At 38.3% G+C, this 21281-nt stretch overlaps 1 protein-coding gene across 3 annotated transcripts in view; it reads right to left on the bottom strand.

Annotated features, from left to right (window-relative positions):
- RFTN1 (raftlin, lipid raft linker 1) overlaps positions 1-21281 on the bottom strand; it is a 96399-nt gene that overhangs the window by 17609 nt on the left and 57509 nt on the right. For all 3 annotated transcript variants that reach the window (XM_068207625.1, XM_068207634.1, XM_068207620.1), the window contains 3 exons: positions 13206-13629; positions 8805-9008; positions 747-862 (listed from right to left, as the gene is read on the bottom strand). In XM_068207625.1, the coding sequence (XP_068063726.1) occupies positions 747-862; positions 8805-9008; positions 13206-13629 (744 nt within the window). The remainder of the gene's footprint in view (positions 1-746; positions 863-8804; positions 9009-13205; positions 13630-21281) is intronic.

Here is a 21281-nt window from a genome sequence, read left to right as displayed (position 1 = left end):
CTTTCTAGCAAACATCAGACAGAACAAAAAAAAAAACCTTCTAAAAGTTATGCAACTACTTCTTTCACCAACCCCCATGTTCTTTTTGCTTCAAGCCACAAAGAATTTAAACCCAGCTTAAACACAGAAGATACTGTGTGTATCCAATTTGCTGTGGAAGACTGGTGCTGACCAATCTGGCCTAAGCAGCGCTTCTACTGATCTGCGTGGGTACCTGGATTTGCAGAAGGCCAAGTTGTGGTTCCATCCAGAATATGCAGTGGTTCTATCCAGGGGCCTATCCAGAATATGCAGTTTTTTCAGCATATGAAGGAGGACAAACAGAGCCAAGGCAGTTCTCCATGCTTTCCTGCTGCAGCTAAGCAGGCCTACCTAAAGGGCTGCCTTCTTTAGAACTGTAACGCTACAATGACTTGTGTGATCATGTTGCCCTGACAAACAATGGAGATCCTCTGTGCAGTTAATCTAGCAGACATCTGTAATTTTGAGACAGATAGCCCTGAGTTTCATTGTTCACTGTCACTCACATTTCCTACCCTCCAAAAAAAGCATGGGGTCAAGATCAGAAGTGTGTTGTACAAACCCAGAGTGTGGTGAACTGGCACTGCTGTCAACATTGCATCCCTTCACTTTGGCTGCCTGGCTGGTACTCTTGCAGCACAGATCAGTACATGAGACTCTGTCTCACAGTCTTGGAGTGTTTTGATTTACAAAAAAAAGTCAAAGAAGAAAGACTGTACACATACCTTCAGGACAGTCCACTGCTCTACCACAATTGCATCATAGCCCTGCGTGGTTTTACTGTCTTCCACAGCAAAATCTTCAAAGAGAAACACTCCATCCATTGTCCCGTGTAAAGAATCTGTGAAAACACAGGGCTGCCTGTAAGCTTTATAGAAGACATTCCATGTGTAGTGAGGCATCTGAATTTATTAACAACATATTCTTCCAATGATGTTACTATAAAGTTCATAGACATTCTCTGATAGTCTAGTTCTATTAAATGAATGAGACTTGTATCTCTAGCAGTTTAAAGAGCAATCCTACTCCCTAATAGCAAACCTTGCTGTCCAGTCTGTTATTCCTTTGCCATCAGAAACCACAGCTCTCCCATTCTGAGCAAGCAAAAGAGATTCAGTCCTCGGTTCAGCAGTACTGCTCACCTACTTGAAGTTATAAACACATTATGTCAAAGTGTTATTTTCAAGGGGTTTTGAAGGTATACTGATTTATTTTTATGATATTGATACTTGTGACTATAACCATTCATTCATACAAGTCAGAGCCCTACATATGGATCAGCCACTGCAAATACAGTGATCTACATGGACTAAGGATGATCTGGTGTATCTGAACAAGTGTGAAAGAAAAGATACATTCATAACTATTTAATCAATTTATGAAGGCATTTTGACCATCTGGTTTAGTGCCTCTCTGTTCTCATTTGCATTCCCTACACATTCAGCCTTTTTTCAGACAGCACATCCTCTTAAAGTTACTTGAGCAGCACTTTCTCCTTTAACTCAGCCAAACACTCCATAACCAGCAATCACTCCCATATACCAGAACTTAGGATTTGTCAGCTGCATGACAGAACAGAAACAGAACAACTGAAAGAAACCCAACCTTATCTTTCTTTGTTAAAATAAGTTGATTGATGGAACAACAGAATTATGTTTAGGAAAACTGTAAATAAGCAGGACTGTGCTCTTTACAAACAGAGAAAACTCTTCTCACATTGTCAAAAAATGCCTTTTTCAGCCTTTCTAATATGAACAATATATCTACCCTGTATGACTGATTATAAAGACCTTGCTTATCCCCTCCCCAAATGTTGTCTTTTGCATGATAGTTTCCTTACATTTCTAGCAACACTATATTCCTTGATCTTGTATAATACATGCTTTTGAAATGCAGTCACACATGCCAAACTGACAGACTCTTGAACTGACAGGGGAGTTTTCTGGATAAGCCTGCTTAGGTGTTTCATCAGGGTCATCCTGCTTTCCTCGTGGATGTTACAAGGTCAAGAAATGCCAGCACGAAGGAACTGCTGCCTCCAAGAGAAAACATATATCAAACTCAGAAACAATTTTCATAAAGGAAGCAGTGAGGAGGATTAAGAGGCTTCTTACCTCTTGCAGACACAATCTCAGTCAATATCTTCCAATGTCATTATATGATCTAAATTCAATTTATTACCTGGAAATAACAAATTTCTTGCAGGCAAAGCCCACAACAGACCAGACTCCTGCGTCTGGAGGCTTATGTCTACACACACACAGTGCAGCAAGCCTGCTGCTGCAGGTGTCAATGCACAACCCCTCTGCTTCTATTTGCACAGTCCCTTATCTTCTTTTGCAGTCGAGTCATTAAGTTGCAAGTCAGGAGATCCAAATACTTGTCTCTAAACTAAAACAGCTTTTTTTTTTTTTGGTTCACTTGTGAAGGAAAAAAGCTGTAAACCACTTACTAGGGATTATCCTTGAGATTCTGTTGGGAGACTGAAAGAAGAAAAATACTCTGTCTACTTTCACACTGTTTCCACAGGCAGGTTTCCTGCAAGTCTATTTAAAATAAGGAGAGACAAAAACTCCTCACCACTACAGCAAGCCAGTATTACACATTGCTCCAAGGTGGATGAGCTGGACTACAAAACAGTAACTCCTGTCATCCAGACAGATTTCTCATCCAACTGAGAAGAACACACATTTTTGTTGTGAAACAACAGGCCAGATCACTAAGTAGCTGGATTACAGGTTTGAAAACACAGGGACAGCAAGCTTGCCACATACCAAAGGGTCCAAGATTTAATTACTGGATTTCATTCAAAAACAGCACTTTGTTCGACCTGACACTACAAAGGGGGAACCAACTCAATTTCTGTGAAATATCACATTCCAACACCCAAACCCATATCCAAATCTATTTCAAGATGCTAATGTACAAATAGTCCTTTAATTTTCCAAAGCATAGATGACAGGACAACACCTAAGACTGAAAGCAGATCCCTACTAGACCCAGACATCCAGATCTCGCCGGGGCAGCTCTATACAGCACCAGTGCACTGCTCCTTTATGGTGAATTCCCTTAATGAAATTCAGTGTCACACTGTTGGCACAACTGCAGCTTGAGCTCTCCCCCTGCCTCGTGTTTGCCAGCTAATTAACAAGCGATCACAACACAATCAGCAGGCGTGTGTTTACACTCACTCGTAAATCATCCTTTATGTTTCACTCTGCTGAACATTCCACTCATGCAATTCACAGCCTCCACATATGTGAATATCATGGCACATATGCAATGTTTTAGAAACCAATAGCTGAGCTCTGGAGACCTTACAGGCAGCAGAAACTTCACTTGGCAGCGCTGAGTTTATGGCTGGATTCGTGATCCTAAAGGTCCTTTCCAAACTAAATGATTCTAAGATTTTGCTTCCTTGTTGGAAGTACAATGATTACTGCTGAAGGCTGCATCCATCAATCATACAATCCATTGATTTTTAATGGGTTTTTTTGCTAGTAAAGAAACCCATGGAAAATGAGAAAACTGGAAGGGGAAAATGATGACGCAAAGACAATGGCAAATGTAAAGAACAGTGTCTGTTCAACAGAGTGATGTTGGTGAAAAATTCTACAGAAACTGGTTGATGACAATCACTGAGATTTCCCTCCCAACCAGAACCAATCTCCACTCCTTACTGTGTCACGCCACAGTGTTTTAAACATTCATGCCATGAATGCACACCTGCCAATTCTCACATCTCACACCTTGGCTGTGTATTTGCAATGCACAGGTTCAATACAACTGCAGACCAGACCACTCATGGCTTTATCCAGCTGCACCTTCAAAATCTCCAAGAATGGAGATGGCACAACTTCCTGGGCAGCCTCTTCCAGAGCGTGATTGTTTTCATGATGAGATAGTGGTTTTTATATCCAAAAAGAACCTCTCATTTCAATTTATGTATATTTTTTTTTCCAATCCTCCTACCACACACCAAAATCAAGGGCCTGGATCCACCCTTTTGACTGTCTTCTCATAGGTACTGCCAGGCACTGTTAAGTCCCCCAGAGATGTCTTTTCTCCAGGCTGAACTAACTCTCTCAAGTGCTGGTTCATCTTCAGCTTGCTGCCTACTAAAATTCCCCTGGACTTTTCAACAGAGCTGATACCCAGTCAAGCTGTTCCCAGCCTAGATTAGTGAAAAAGCCTCTCCCTTCCCAGAGGCAGGACATTTGTCCTAATGGAATTTCAAACAGCTCCTGCTGTCATGTTTTTCCAGCCTGCCCAGGTTCCTCTGGACAGCAGCCCAGTTCTGAGGCACATCAGCTGTCTCCTGAGTATGGGATCATTCACAATTTTGACAAAAACAAGCCTCGTTGCCTCCTGGGCATCATTGATAAAACTGTTAAACACAATAGGCCCTGGGATAGTTCTCTGTGGTAATCCACTTTTTACTCCAGGTAAACTGTGATCTATTAACCACGACCCTCTGAGTCTTGCCATGCAACCAGATTTTTACCCATCTAGGCTGCATGGTCCTAGCTTGGATACAAAAATATTGTGGGAGTCACTGCCAAACTCCCTTAATGAATTCACCCAAAATGATATCTGCTGCTTTCTCTTCACCCACAAATCGTTATTTTATCACAGAAGACAACAGTTTCAAGTGTTCTACTCTTGTTAAATCCATGCTGAATGTCCCCAATCACTGTCCTCTCCTTCATATGTCCCTGAGTTCCAAGAGGACCTACTCCATGATCCAGCCAGAAACAAAGTGAGGCTGACCACCCTGTAGATCCCTGGTTTGCCCTTTTGACCTTTTTTTTTACAGATAGGTGCAACCTTTGCCTGTGTCTGTGAAGACTAAGGCAAAGGATGCACCAAGTATCTCAGTCTTATCTAGAAGTATCTGATCTTTTTTGCATATTCTCATGTAGGATGAGGTGGATCACAACACAAGTCCTACTGACTGTATCAGTCCAAGTCTAGATTTCCATTGATTGGCACGTTACGGTGACAACTCATATACATATTCCTGCAGGGCAGACTTTACAGATACATTTATTCAGCTGGATGTTACCTAACCTGCCTACAAAGATCAGTCATCTGAAGTTTTAGATGGTAAGTTGGTCTTTCCAGTTTTCACTGTTTCTTATATAAAATATTTCCTGATTCTGATGCAGTTGTAGTTTCTTTTGTTAATCTTTTGCTTAACAAGATTCAGCTCCTGGAACACAGCCTAAGTTAAAAAGTTTCTTAGAAATTCCAAATATTCATCCATTTGCAATAGCGCAGTAAGAAAAGCCAATAAAACAAAACATTTTTACTTTGCTGTTTGTAGTATCATTTCCCAATCTCTACTCTTGAATTTCCCAACTCAATCTCTTCACTCTTCCTTAAAGAAAAGGCTCCAAAAGTAGAGGTTACAATCAATGTCCTTCCTCTGAAAATGTTCCATTACCACTGCATCTTTTATTAAGGTTTCCTACTGTGCACAAAAAGCTATTTTCACTGGGTTGTATAAATATTTGATGTAGCTCAATTGACAAAAACGTATTTTGATGTTCTTGCTTCTGATTTACAGGAGGTATATGGGAAAAGATTACTTACTTTACCATGACAGCTGTCTTGCAAGGCGACAATTTTCCTCCTGTTGTCTTTGAACTACAAATTCTCCTTATCTAGGAAAACTAACCTTTAGGCTGCTGTTACTCTCAATGAGGAGAACTAGCTCTCTGTGGCTTTATGGGGCACATGATCTGAATGTCTGCCTTTGCTTTGTATTTGCATTCCGCCCCCCTTCTGAATCTTTTCACCTTCAGTACACACAGAGAAAATAATTCCATATGGATGATAAAAATCCCAGTACTTCTGTGGCTAAGGTGACAATAATCGGTCAAAGGCATCGCCAGCGCACCTCTGTCAGAGAGAGATGACAGAGACAATCAATAGGACTCTCTTAAAAACCTGACTGCTTTCTTCTTCCAAGAAAGTCACGTTTTGTTTCATTTGCTTTGTGTTTAAGTACTGTCAGTGTCTTCTGGCTGGTTGGCTGCCTTTTTCTAGGTTTGAAAGGCAGAAAATTCAGACAGAATGGTACAACAAATACAAAAATGCTAGGCACTTAAAGAGCTGCAGTTCAAAACAACTGAACAGGCTTGTGATTACTCTGTTAAGACATCAAAATATAATTCTGAAGAGGTTTGAGACTCTTCCTGCCTTCTCACAGTGCTGATTGGAGACTTGCTGTTACAGGAAAGAACCTGTTACTTCCTTTCCATTTGGTATTAATCTGTACCTTGCTGCTACAGACTCCATTCTCACTAGAAGAGGGCAAGGGTGAATTCCTATGGTCACTTTAGATCACTAGGCAGGATCAGTTTAAACCTGGGAGAATTACAGGCATAATTATCAATTACACGAGCTGGATGAAAAACACCAGCAAGTAACTGAAGTGCAAATTTAAATAAAAAACTTGAGAACATTCAAGGACCAAGCAGGCTACTACTTCTAACTAACTAGTAAAATCTGAACACATTTAATATATGATGTAACTCTGCACTGTTTACATATCGTGATCAGCAACTGTGTTACATTTCTGTTTATAATTATCTGGTACAATAAGAAAAAAGAAACAATTGTTACCCATAAACTTCAAAACTCATTTAAAGACTAATTATTAAACTGTTAGCAGAAGGAAGAAACAGATTTATGACTACTGACAATCTGGAAATCTTCACTTCATTGGGTATTCCAAGGACAAGGGGGAAAAGAAAAAGATAATAACCCTGCTTTTAAGTCTAATAAGCAAAATAATGAATTCATACTTTAAGCCAAAAAGAAAACCAGCCCCCAGAACAAAGAAATGTGATATAGCAAATTATAGAAAGTATGCTGATACTACCTTAATTTGGAAGAGGATTAATCAGTGAATAAGACTAAATATGAAGAGCTGGACAGGCTGCCATAGAAGTCTAGAAAAAAGTAAGGACCTGAGAAGCCCACTGACCCCTATTTCTCCTCTTGTCCCTACCTACCCTGTGTTGTTTGATACTGACTGGCATGTAAGTGACAAAGCTGCTCCATTTCTCTGCAGCTAAGAAAAAACTTAGGATTTAAATGATAAAACATTTAACTGCACTTAATAGCAACTTAGAGATAGTATTAGTAAATGTTCTTCTAATAGCATAATACACTTTCAAAAACCTTGTTTCAACTCACTGATTTCAAAACTTGTTCCTCCTGTAACTCTAAAATGTTAATAAAAATGTTTATTAATTGTTCTTCTTCAATTACTAATCTAACTTAATCCTGAATCTGTCCACTTTTACATAATTTGTTGTCCTGTTTGTGTTGAAACTTTATTGCCAGTATTCAAGCCTACATTATCTGTGTTCACAGGCAGTTATCCAGCACCCCTCACTCTGGTATCTAAGTACATGAACCTCCCACAGAGCTCTGCTATGTAAATGAACTCTGAAAGTTTAAATAACGGAAAATGCTGTATTTAAAACATTTTAGAGTGAACTGACAAGCAGATTTTATTTAAAAAAAACACTGAGTCTGATAACTGAGCCTGATAGAGCCAATTAGCTTTGCCTCTGTGCAATTTATATACATAAAGTAAATGACCATTTGTTTTTAAGCAAGTTAACTAGCAATTACAAGGCTTTCCAGGAAGCTGTGTGAAAGCATTCCACCAGCTGAACTTTAGACCTTCCCTTTTTTTGCTACTTGCTTGTATAATGAAAAATTAGGATTGCCTGTTAATTTCCTGATTGACTTTTACCAGAACTGAGTCATATTCCTGTGTTTTACCCTGGGTTCTGGAATTCAGACCAACAGTAAGGAGATGCTCTGGAAGCAGCTCCCCTATAATTTTGATGCATAAACCAAGTAATCTTAGTAGGAATGTGCAATCTCTGGGTTACCACAGCCCTTTTCAAAAATCAAAAAAAAAAAAAAAGCAAATTAAGCAAATGATTCAGCCATAAGCACTTTAACCATGAAGTATACAAGTCACATAATTTTCCAATAAAATTAATCCAACTGCAACTTCAACATTTTTATGTTCAAGTACTTCCCTTGAATTGCTCTCATGGCTCCTTGGTTATGTCTCTTGGGTCTATGCACCCAAGTCTTTCTCTGTTCAATGGGCTTGCCTTCAAAGCCATGATGGCCACAAGTGTGGTACAGACTGGCTACAGTACTAACCTGGACCCACTGCCACTCTTCCACAACATGCAAAAATCTAGGATTTTTAATCTTCTTAAATTAAAATAAACATTTATCCATCACTCATAGCTAAGATGAAACAAACATAGAAGACAATTTAGTAAAACAGTGTGCCATCCAGGTGGAAAGGGTCTCTGCAAGAACTAGAATTAATTGATTTCTTGTTGGCCAGATAAAACTCGAGTCCTTGCACTGGCCTGCAATCAGAGCCAGATGCAGCATCTGGCTGGACAGCCAAGTCACCCTTCTATTTATGTCATCTGTTTTGCAATCTTATTAGTTTAATTCACTTTACTTGGTACTGTTTATTAACTCTGTATATTTCTGCAATTACAGTATCATCTCTAGTTTGTTTATAAAAATACAACACATGATGTTTTCCTTATTCAAACGCCAAAATATTTTCTGTACTTTCATTCCATTTCACAGAGGTTGATCTAATACAAATCTGCCCCGAGTATATATTAAAGTACCTCCCAAATAACTTCTCTTCAAAGAGAATGACCTCCATTAGAGGAGAAAGGAAAATAATCACAGCATAATGCTTTCTGTAATTTCCATACCATTTACCATTCCAAGGCTGAAGATGGCGTTTACCAGGGAGCCTCCTTTCCTGAAGTGATCTGTCATGTGTTCCAGCCAATTTGCTTCTAAGCTGTTGACAGTCTGCCCATTCCTGGAGATCCTCATAGGGATAGTCACTGTATAATACTGGCTGCATTTTTGTGGGGTTTGGGGCTTGTTGAAGAGAGCGAAGATCTCTGTTTCTACCAAAGAGTAAAAAAACGGAATCATGCAACAACTGTATAATAAAATTTCACCTAAAACAATGCATAACCCACTGTTTGCCCTTGCCTAATTACACTGTGCAACAGCAAAAAATTCTTTGGGATGCGGTTATCTCCTTAACACACTTCTGCAGTTCAACACAGCAGGACTCTCTCAAGACCCCATACAGTATTTTGCTTGCTTTTATATTATTTCTTACTCACAATGGATTCACTGTTGATAATAAAACATTTAAAGACAGTAATACCTGAAAACTAATGCAACATTCCTCTATGGGAATCATCAGATCAAATGTGAAAACTTACTGCAAATTTAGAAGGAATTGCATTCTGTAGATCATGGCCATTAAAGTATTAAATAACTCAGTTTTGATAACACAAAAGCATGGAAAAAGCCAATGGCAGTCTCATCTCAAGAAAATGCAATGAATCATTCATGTAGAGACTCTGGTAGCTGCTTTGTTGATTTACTCTGGATCTGAGCCAAGGTGAGACATTAACACAACAGCAAATGAATTTTAAAAATGGAATTGTGAAGGGTCTTAAAAATTAGCACATCTTCTAGACTCTTTTCCATGTCTCCTCCAGTATATTTTAGGAGCAGTTACTACAGGAAAAAAAGTCATTGCTGATAGCAAAGCTGAGCTTTCACAGCCCTAAATTGGAATGAACTTTAAAAGCAGATATCCTTCTCAGAATGGTATAACCAAAATTAAAATAACCAACAAAAATTTTGGACATTATCATTTTACTTATTAATGGACATGGAAATAAATAGTAGAATTTCTGTTGACTTCCAAATGCCAAAAATTCTCCCCAGATATATTAACATGAAAGGTAAAGACTTTACATGAAATCCCTTCATTAAATAAGCTCCTGTTGTTTCCAAGCTATTAGGTTCTAACTTCAAGAAAGAGTAAAGAAAGAGATGTCAAGGGAAATGTTAAGATTGCTCTCCAACAAACATCACTGAGCAAGAAGCAGTGTGTAAACTGAAGAAGATATCAGAAGGGAGATGCTCAGAAGAAGGCTAGCAGCACTGGAAGAGAAGAGCTGGAAGCTCATAACCAACATGAAAAGAGACCTAATGATCTCAGACATGAACTATATTTTAAATAGAATAGAAAGGAATCCTCCTGCTGTTCGTCACTTGTTTAGAAAGAATGAAATTATGATAATCCTAGTTCAGAAAAGCACACACAGAATGCTTCTCTAAGCATTTTGATTCTGACCCCCAGAAGAGTTGTTTGGTGGAAAAGGAGATCTTTCTGGTGCGTATTAAGACATTGATATGAGAAGCTGGACATGACCCAGCAATGTGTGTTCGCAGCCCTGAGATCCAACCCTATCCTGGGCTGCACCCAAAGCAGCGTGGCCAGCAGGGCCAGGGAGGGGATTCTGCCCCTCTGCTCTGCTCTGGTGAGACCCCACCTGGAGCACTGCATCCAGCTCTGGGCTCCCAGCACAGGAAGGACACTTGCAATGGGGCCAGAGGAGACCACGAAGATGATTAGAGGAATGAGGCACCTTTCCTATGAGGAAAGGCTGAGGAAACTTGGGCTGTGCAGCCTGGAAAGACCTCAAAGCAACCTTCCAGTACCTGAAGGGAGACTACAAGAGAGCTGAAGAGAGATTTTGTACAAGGCATGTAGTGATAGGACATGGGGTGATGGCTTCAGACTGAAAGAGGGCAGGGTTAGATTAGATATTGGGAAGAAATTCTTCATGCTAAGGGTGGTGAGGCCCTGAAATTGATTGCTCAGGGAAGTTGTGACTGCCCCATCCCTGGACAACCTGGTCTAGTGGAAGGTGTTGTCTAACCCAAGTCACTACTGACAACAGTTTTCACCAGTGACCCCAAATCCTCAAGCATAGCCAAAGAGACTATTCAGTTTGGTTCTAAATAACACGGCACTTTTGGACATAGTATTGGAATATCTGTGCCTTGTTCACAGGCAAATATTTTTCAACATTTTGTTGAAAAGCCTTTCATAAACGAGGGAAGTGAATGTGCACTACAAAACAATCAGAAACCAAGTGAAGAAGCATAAAAGTAACACTTTAATAGTATAAAACCTAAAATAAAGAACATATTTAAGATCCCACAAATAGTAAGGAGTATATATTTTCCTGAACTTTTATGTAGGGGAGAAGCAGTTTAAGAGCACTAACTTCCCATGGAATATGTAGGGAAAAAAAACAACCACCTGATGCTTTCAATCTTCACACTCCCAAGGAAGGATGGAGAACTGGTGCCAAAAACTGAAATACATTTTCCATGGGAGGAAAAGGGAGTGCTGTAATAACAAAAATTTATTCAAGAGTAAGAAAGAAATCAGCAGTGTTGCACAGGATTTGGAAAAATTCTAGTTTAGATGAGCTATCACACAAAACTGCCTTCTCGGACCTTCAGTCTTAGAAAGTATTTGTATAACTCAGCAATTTTAAAAATGCATGAAAAATAAAGCTAAAAGGCACTCAAAGAAAGGTAACTGAGGAAGCTAAATACATTTTTAAAATAAACTCTCTTTTCTGGCAAATCAGCAGCAATCATGGGGTGTTACAGACAAAAGCTGGGAAGACTAGAGGTGATCAGCTTCACATTATGCAGAAATATTAAGGACATGGTTACTTGTAGCAACAGAATTTTAGAGTTCAGTAAGGAGAGGAATAGCATCAAAGAGATGATTAAACTTGCTAAGTTAACTCTCTCAAAGATAGCATGTAAATTAGAGAAAGAACTGATCTGGTTGCAGATAACTAATTTTTAACTATAAAATGGAGAGGTTTTATGTGTAAAATTGTAGTGCTGGGACAACCCACCCCTAAGGCTGTCGAAGAAAAGAGATTGTTCAAACAACAGCTATGCTTGGACCCAATCTGGGTGCCCCCTTGCCCAACAAAAACTGAAGAAATAATGTTGCAAGGTTACTAGAGTGTGATGCAATTTGGATCCAAAAGTTAACTACACCAAACTGCAACGGAAACCAAGACAATAATCCAAGGAGTACAATGTAAAGTCATTCTGGGTCCTACATAAAAAATTCCCACAGGGGTAGGATTGTTTCACTGAAAAGTCTTAGAGAACAGGGATAAATTAAAGTCAAGGACAGTACCAGCTTTAGAAATTCCCCCCACATAGATTTGTAGCCTGTAAGGAAATTAAGGAAAGCAGTAAGAGAAATGAGTACAAACATGGTTTTCTTGGATTTAAACAAACATAGAAAGACATGTATTTTGAGGCTGAAACTGGAAACACAGCAGGAATATTCTTCCTCTTAGTTTTCTAAATTACTCTGGTCTACATCCTATTTTGAACTACAGTTCCTGCTACAGAAGTAACATTTGAGCAACAAACACCTTAAGGAGGGTATTTTAGATCTCAGCTGAGACTTGTGGTCTTTGACGGCATAAAATGACATTTAAAAAGTGGAAAGCCTACCTGAGAAAAAATATGTCAAAGATAGGAAAGAAATAAAACTAGTACATGGGTAAAAAACTTTAAAAAATTATAACTGGAAGCCAAATTATTATGAACCCCATTACCAAAATTTTATTATGAATTACCAAACACGAGTCATTAAGGAAAATTACTTCTGTTTTCCAGTTATTACAATTCTGACTGGAGCACTGACTCCCACACTCACTGTAGGATACTAGGAGACTTCAGATCACATATATTCATGCTGTTCCTGAGGTGGTTTAATTCCAGCTATCTGTTCACCTGATACAAAGGGGCTAACTGTGTAAGTCTTTGTGAATTATTCCTTCTATGGCTGCAAAAGCTTGTCAGCTAGATTAACAGGGCTTTTTATTCAAACAGACAAAAAGGACGCAAAGATCAAGAGCTCTCAGGGCATGGCAACAAATACAGAAATGAACCAATTCAGCTGAACAGCAGACAAAAATAAGTCTTCACACTCAGGCATGCATGTGGGCCACAACAAAGCTGCACCTGCTTTTATCATCTCTTCCTTTGCCATCTGACTCCTGCTCAGTTGTTCTGAACTGTGTAGCCATGCTGAAATCAGGTTAAGTGGCTCATTTGTGGCATCTTTTCTTCACTACCTCAGTGGCAATGTCCCCTCTGCATTCCCACCCCCCAAAGGAGCTGGGAACGTAATTGAGGCAATTTTAACTTGGCTTTTATGTACAAGAGGTCACTGCAGTACTTACTGCCAGTAAGTGGTTTTACACATCGTGCTGGCGTTTCATTCTCTGCAAGTCCATTCGTCTTGTCTGCTGCTTCTCTCACACTCAGGTTCTCATGTGGAGACTGTTCTTCACTTCCCTTCACAGAATTGGAATTCAGCTCTTCAGCAGCCTGTCCTTCACCTCTGCAGCCCTCTCTGGATGTGGCACACTGGTCAGCATTTTGCTCACTCTCTGTTGGAGTACTACATCCATCGGTGCTGTCTATTTTCTCGCCATCCAGTGAAGCATGATCCTCGGGGTAATTTGAAAGATTTTTATTATCTCTTGATTGCACGGAGTTGTTACTGGCAGGTGTCAGGGATGTGCTGACAAGGCAGTTCTTTTGGGAATGGTACTGAGGTATAATTCCAACAAATTTCAAGCCTTGACTTGCAGCATCTTGAATCTACAAGTTGAAGAAGATTAGATTTTTAACTGTCAAGCTGTCTTAGCTAAATAGAAACACAGAAAATAACACCCTTTAAGGCAGCCAGCATGTAATTTTGCTACTTTTGTCCACTACCACTAGAAATTGTCATGTTGTATTAATATAAAAAGGTACATTCTAAAGAAGCAGGATGAAAAGTTGCCCAAACCATCTGATATAATGTGAAGGGAGGAGGGAGAAAAAAAGAGAAATGCCCACATATTTCTTCACAAGAGATAAATCTTATTTATAATAAAATACTAGAAGTGGTATTTCTCACAAAAATACTTTTGTATTGATCATAAGAAATCGGAGACTTATTATTATATCTTCTGCTGTATTAGGTGTGTGATTATGACATTTATGCAAGGAAAAGCTTATTAATTCTATAACAACAGTTGTTGTTTGTCCTATTTTGGACTGAGACACAAATGGCAAACTTTCACATAATGAGCGCATAAAAGGAAAGCTATTTTAATACAGCACTTTGGGGAAGATACAGAACTCAGAATAGAAAAAGGCATTGTGACATGAGCTAAGAAGAGGAAGAAAAAGGAAACTAAATGGCTCTAACATAAATCCTTTACACTTCAGGTAATGGAGGAAAATGAACAAATCAGATCACAAAAGATCCTAAGAAAAAAAGCATTGGGCTAGTAGTAATGATAATTAGATAAAGCCAGCATTCGCTAACAAAGGTTTCAGATGAAGCAGAAAGAGAAATCTCTTTCAGGCAGATTCGGCACTATGGAGTCATCAGCCTCACACTCCTCAAACCCAGGAGAAGTGTGAGTGTGAGACAGACTTCTGTGAAAACATATGAGTGTCTACTGCTTCATTTATCAAAATCATTCAGGAAAATGAAAAGGCTTCCATTTAATGTATACTCTTCACATAATGTAAATTCTAAATACACACAAATCTTTCAAAAATAAATGCCTTGAGAATGGAGAAATAATTTCAGTTTGTCTGCATAACACAATTCTAAAGAGTTAAAGTGTATTAATTCTTTGCCTATGCTCAAGTTAGCATAAACAGTTGTTCACTGAATCTGTTTTCAGTAGATAGTAAAAAGGAAGAATTTTGTATCTTTTTCAAATTTGTGAGGAAGCTCATTTCTGCATCTTTTCTACATGTGGGTTGTTTTTTTTTTTTTTTTCCTGGCTTTTGTTAAATGAATCATTTACTTCCTGGTAATGTTGCTGCTCCAAACACACAAACCTACAGATGATGCCTAATCAACAAGAACTTCCTTTTTCAAATCACTATTACATTTTCCATGTTAAATTAACTCTTCATTTCATGATCACAGGAATTTAAACAGAGGCCTCCAGGAAACAAGGCAATGGTCTTCACAGGTGTTTAGCTTGGGAAACATGGGATGCTGACTTAAGTAAAGCTCATTGCTAAACAGGACAATAAAAATACCATTAGCAATATCCTGGCCAAAAGGATATCTGTCTATAAAGAAAGTTAGCTTTTACTTTGGTCAGAAAGGTTTAAGTGAGTATCAGTGACAGATGCATTTATAATGTACTCAGTGGTCCAGACTCTCCATTGTAACTTGATTATTACTTCTTTACATAGTTAGTGATAGAGTTACAAATTCATTTCATCTCTTATCACTCATCTACAGACACAACACTACATTTGTTTAGTAGGTTGCAGGGCAGCTAATTATAGAAATCTAACTAGTATGCAACTGTTAGAGAGTTTGAGGACAGTACATATGTGGCAATATTACTGCTCCTGGTCAATAAAGACTGCTTGTCAATCTACATCAGACTCCCACGCTGTGATATGGAGGAGACAGAACAGCTTTCACAGATACTGTAGCAATGTTTCACAGTCTCAGCTTACTCAAAAAAATAGTGTTTGTTCTAAGGAGTACCTGAAGCTGAGGTGTTTCTTTTGAGGCTCTTGTTCTCAAAATAGAAACGTGAGGAACTGAAAACCAAATTACAGTCTTACCTGTATTGGCCAAACAGCTTAGCAGGAAGGTTGGAAAAAAGTTTGTATCTTCATGGCCCTTTCCCAACAAAGTTAATACCATAATTAATTACTGTAAATAATTATTGTTAATACAGTAATACTGTACACTACAGAACACAAAATCTTATTTAAACATGTATTTCAAAATTTCCCAATGACATATGGCAAAACTAAGCATCTCATTATTCTCAAGAAAGCAAATGTAGCAGGAAATGCTACATCAAAAGTGTGATGCAAACTGCAGAACAGGAAAGTGATGTATTAGCAGACACAGTCTCTCAACTTTTCACAAAACCATGAAGAAGCTATCTTTCATCAGAAAGTGTAAAGACTGAACACATTCAAACTACAAGGGCAATTTGTTTTTCAGGATCCTGCTGAGAGCTTAAATATTATGAAATTTTAGTTGCCTTCACATCCAGCCTGAATCATGCCATCCAGTAGAATCACATTTTCTGTTTCCTTATTTCAAAGATTGAATATATGAACTTTAAAAAAAAAAAAAAGAAAGAAAAAAAAAAACCTAACCCAACTGACCAAACAAACAAACCAAACAAAAAAAATCCCACAAAACCAAACCCACACCTCAGTAACTGGAGATGCTGTGGTCAGGAGATACACAGGACAGAAAGACTGTTTCTGTAAGCCACCTGCAGATTTTGGACCCCCTTGCAGCATCCTGTGCTGGAACACACAGACAGTTATGTCTGTCACAGCATTCTGGGAAAATATCTCAGCAGATGCAGTGCTGGGAATCAGTAAGAAGGCAAAGTATGGGAGAAAGAAGGGGTAAAGCTGAAGTGAATGGGAAGAACATGATGCTAGTTGGACAGGGTCACTCAAGACATATTCCAGATCAGATAAATAACATAATTACTTGTCTTGATGTGCCAGTATAGAGCACTAACAAAGGTCTGCGTTACACTGCATTGTATGACTAAATGAAAGGAAAAAACATAAAAACAACAACTACATCTCTACCACTTTTCAGATCATATAGAAATCTAGATTTAAAATGCCCTTATGCTAGGTGATCAATACTAACTTCAACTGTTCTATGACAATTTTTATACCTTGAATATACTATATACTTGCCCTTTACATCTTGGGAAATTTTGACAAGGGAAATTCCAACAAAATTTAAGAAAAAAAATTCTTTGCTTCTTTCCCCAGATGGGAACAGAAACATTTTCAGTGCCTCATAAAGTGCTGCTTGGATGATATTAACCACAAACACAAGACCAGATCTCCATCACAAAAGACGTTATTGTTCAACCACAGAAGCAGAACTTAACTAATTTATTTCAATCTGGATAAACCCCCAAGTGGGTACATCCAAATTCATTTGTAAGTGGCTTGCAATGAATTGGATTTATGGCCCTTTAAAAATAGAATCTGCTTAAAGAAGGGGTGAAATTTCATGTGTACAGAGGGCCAAGGCAGTTTAACAATTTAATGTCATCCCTATAATTTGCTTGATTAGAAACCTGGCATTTTCCCTGAAGGGAAAAAAATGACAGATTTAGCCTTCACTGTCTGCAAAATAAATATCAAATCTCCCACGAACTTTAGAAGGAATAGGAACAAGCACCGTGTCCAACCCTGATGTCACTACCTTAATTGAATTTTAGCTGGGGCACTTGTGTTAACATTCTTAACATTTGGGAAGTGTTATTGTTTATTTCAGAACTGCCTGACTGCTATTTTTATATCACATTTGGAAGAAAGGAACCATCAGCAGCACAAAGCAGTGTCACTAAACATTACATTGATGTAGCAATTTATGTCCCATCTTTTTAAATATTTCTGGTTCTCCTGAAGGCTTCCCTACCCTAATTAGAAAATGGCTGACAGTCTAAATTAAAGATCTGTAAAATCACACCTGGCAACAGCATGGCTGAATGATGAAATCCTCTTTTCTGGAAAGTACTTGTTTTACTCTGTAGCTCTCACAGTCATGTGAGAACCCATGTTCAAAAGCTCATTTTGAACAGTCACATACAGGTTCTCTTTTCAAATCCATTCTGAATAAAGACACTTGGCAAGTCCATTGTACAGCCCACAAAATGCTTATGAGTCTTTCTTCTTCCATTGTCAGCTCCATAATAATCTCCTATTGACAGCGAGCATGATGGTACTCTTACAAATATGGAAACTCAAGGATAGAGATCCCATGCTGAACAGAATCATACACTTTTGTCAGCTTCAGCAATTGCTTACAGCAAGATCCTGATCACATCCCTGTGGGAAGGTACACAGAAAATCAAACATTTCCAGCAAGCTCAGGGTAGTATTCCACCAAAATCAATAAAAATGTGAAACAACACAGAGCAATTTAATAATGAGGATGTCTCCCAGATAATAATTTCAAACAAATTATTTAGTAAGTGTTAGGAATTTCTTTTAACTCTTTAATGCCAGGAGCTGGATATTTTTGAAATGTGTCCAGAGGAAAAGCAGTTTTAGTAATGTCATCAAGGCACCTGAGTTTACAGCAGTCCTGCATGGTCTCAAGGCTTACACTTTCTGATGACCTGGAAAAAAACACCTTCAAAACTTAGGCACTGAACATTTCATTAGTAGGTTTGCTAGATAGTTCTTAATATAACAAGGTACTGAAAGAATTTCATAGAAACCCAGAAACAATTTATGAAGAACACACATACCAAAAATGCTCTTAGAGAAAGGCCATTCTCCAAAAGCTAGGAACTGATTTTCTGATGGTCAGCTGCATTTAGTTAGCTCTGAATTTTGGGAAAGACTGCTACTTAATCCTACTGATGGCCAAACATATGGCCTTGGAAACAATAGCTGGTTAATTTTGCTCAGAGCTGTCTATTTAAACCAAGTATGAACTGTGTTAGTCACTAAAGGAAATGTCTGTCTATTTAGTTGTTGTTTTCAAAAGAACAATGTTAAAGGCACTAGGTATCATAATGTGTACCAGAAACCAGATCATTGCATTTCTCTACCTTCTTCTTAGGATTCAAGCAAATCTCCTTTGAAAACAGACAGCAGCAGGGATCTTCATGCAAAAAACACGATCTTGTGGTTTGAGGAGAATGCTATGTACTGCATGCCAGGATTTGGAACTGGAAAAGTATGCTCAAGACTACAGTCTTCCAACTCTGTCCTCCTTCATTAATATTTAGTAGAACATGTTTCAACATAAATACTGCACATCCCCCTCCTACTTTGCTCATTTATGGAAACAGATGTTTAAAATTAAGACAGGCTTTTAGTCTGTCTCTTATATTTTCCGTAGGTCTCACATGCTTCTTCCTTAGAAGACAGGAGCAGTCATCAAGAGTTTACTGCTTATTTTAAAACCAACTAACCTTAGCTAATGTTTTAAAGGAGGATGTAGCTCTTTCTATATGACTCAAAACTTTTGAAACTTTGGTACTTTTGCATCTCTAATAACACATTACAAAAAAAAACATTCTGCTAATCAAATAGCAAAGCATCAACTGCTCAAAGTTTTTCTATCCTATTAGTCTGGACTGTTTCACTTCTTGCAGATTTCCAAACCATGCAACCTTTCTCATTAGAATGCTCCTTTGTTTAAGCCTGTACACTTTTAACCTTTTCCAGTTTACTTTCACCATATTTTGAATTTGAGATAGATAGTTCACATTCATACACATAGAAGCAAATATAAATGTAGCTTTTAGAAAGTGAAATCCCAGTCTGCATTCAAGTTTTCAAATGATCAAGTATTTTCACTGTCAATTACATCAAAAGAGGAATAAAACACTGGAGGGATGCCTTGGAAAATGCTGCCATAATCCCAAACCATTGATTTGCCATTTTAAGATCTCACTGCAATTGTGGCAGAGGCACAAGAACTAGAACAAGAACAAGGCACTGAACAGGGCAAGAAAGCAAGCTTTGCAGTTTTACAACATGTTCCTTGCTAGCAGCCTCTGCAGAAGGGAACTGAAGGCTACAAACAGCACAGGGAGAAGAAATGTATTGAAGCGAGGAGCTACTGCAACTTACTGCTGTGTTGAAAGAAACAGAAGGTGGGATCTTAAGGCAGTGCTGCAGGAGACATTAAATTACAGTAAGCTATACATCTCCTGCTACTCGAGCCAAGAAAGGGGTGAGATTAACAACTTGAAATTCCTCTCTGGCTCGCATTGTATTCACTCCTGAGAACAATACAACCACACTAAAGATGCAGCGCAGCACGGTGCAAGTACACTTGCTCCTTTCAGCATATTTCATTAGATGACAGGTCTTGAAACCAGTCTCATCCTCTGTGGTCCTGCGTGTGTTGATTTTTCTCAAATCATCACCTTCTAGCACCTGTTCCTTCACTGAAGGCAAAGAGTGAGCATTGCTGGCCACGCGCTACAAAGATTCAGTGAGTGTAGTATTTGCTCAAAAGCAACATAATGTATCTGCATACTCTCATCCTTCCTCTAACTCTGAATAAAAGTGTTGAAGTTATTCACATAATATAGGATTTATTCTCTACAATTTGTTTTAGACTTGGGAACAACTGCTACAGAGCAGCCAGCTATGCTCACTCAATCCAAATATTGGATGTTCACTTTAAAAATAAGTCTGTAGAAATTCTGTCCCAAGCTCTTGCTCTAGAGAACTGGCATTTTTCAAAATGCAGACCATGCTCTGTGCAGGAATCTTTAGTGAGTAACTCCTACACTAACTGGTGAACATAAGCAAGGGGAAAATAAAGATTTACAGAGGTGTGTAGTTGATTGTTGTATCTAAAAACCATTTTAGTAGGTAGCAATAATGTGATTCAATGTGAGTGATTTTAGTCTGTCTCTGTTCTAGGCAGTGAAAACAAACCCAAAAAAAGAGAATCAAAACAACAGGGGTATTTTAAAAGTAGGAATTCAGTCTCAAACTTATAGGCTTTACATTTAATTTGCAGGGAATACTACTTTTATTTTTATATCAACTAAGAGTGTTTCTTTAAAATCACATTGTTTCATCAAGCCATCTGTTACTCGTAGCCAAAATTACAATTTGAACTATTTGCTGGTAATTTATTTTAGCACAGCATAAAACATTATCATATTCATTGTTATTTGAAAAGTTATTTTTTCCCACCAGACAGAAGTAGGATCATTAAAAATATCAACTACATACTTTATAATATCTATTTTTATCTTGGGCGAGGGGATGACTTGAAAGCTGGTGGGGGCAAAGGATTATAAAAGCACTACCATGCTCCTGTGAAAGTCCTGAAAATAGTTTTGCAATGTCCATGGAAGATATATATCAACACCACTCTTACAGGGCTTAGTCAAAAGAACACAAGTTGAAAGAAGCTTAAGCAGGAACAGATGTTTCCCTTCACACCAGGCTGTTTAAAATAGAGTATATGCTATTTTTTACCATCTCTTGTTATATATACACTAGGAAAATGTTAACAAAATGCACTTTAATAAATATTATCACAGCAGATTACAAACAGCTGAACTATTGATGTTGAGTTTCAAGTTCCACTTCATGACCATATCTACTGCTAACATCCAAATACTTAAAAAATAAAATAGGGGCTCTGTTTGCACTGAAAACATGCAGAAAACAAAGCTGTCAGCTAAGTGCTCAGCAATGGTTTTCATTACAATGCACTAAAGAAATAATGTTGTATTGTTCTC

Source organism: Anomalospiza imberbis, chromosome 1 (assembly GCF_031753505.1).
Source record: "Anomalospiza imberbis isolate Cuckoo-Finch-1a 21T00152 chromosome 1, ASM3175350v1, whole genome shotgun sequence".
Lineage (NCBI taxonomy): Eukaryota > Metazoa > Chordata > Aves > Passeriformes > Viduidae > Anomalospiza > Anomalospiza imberbis.
Note: the sequence above shows the minus strand (reverse complement) of the source record. Positions and strands in the feature narration are given on the sequence as shown.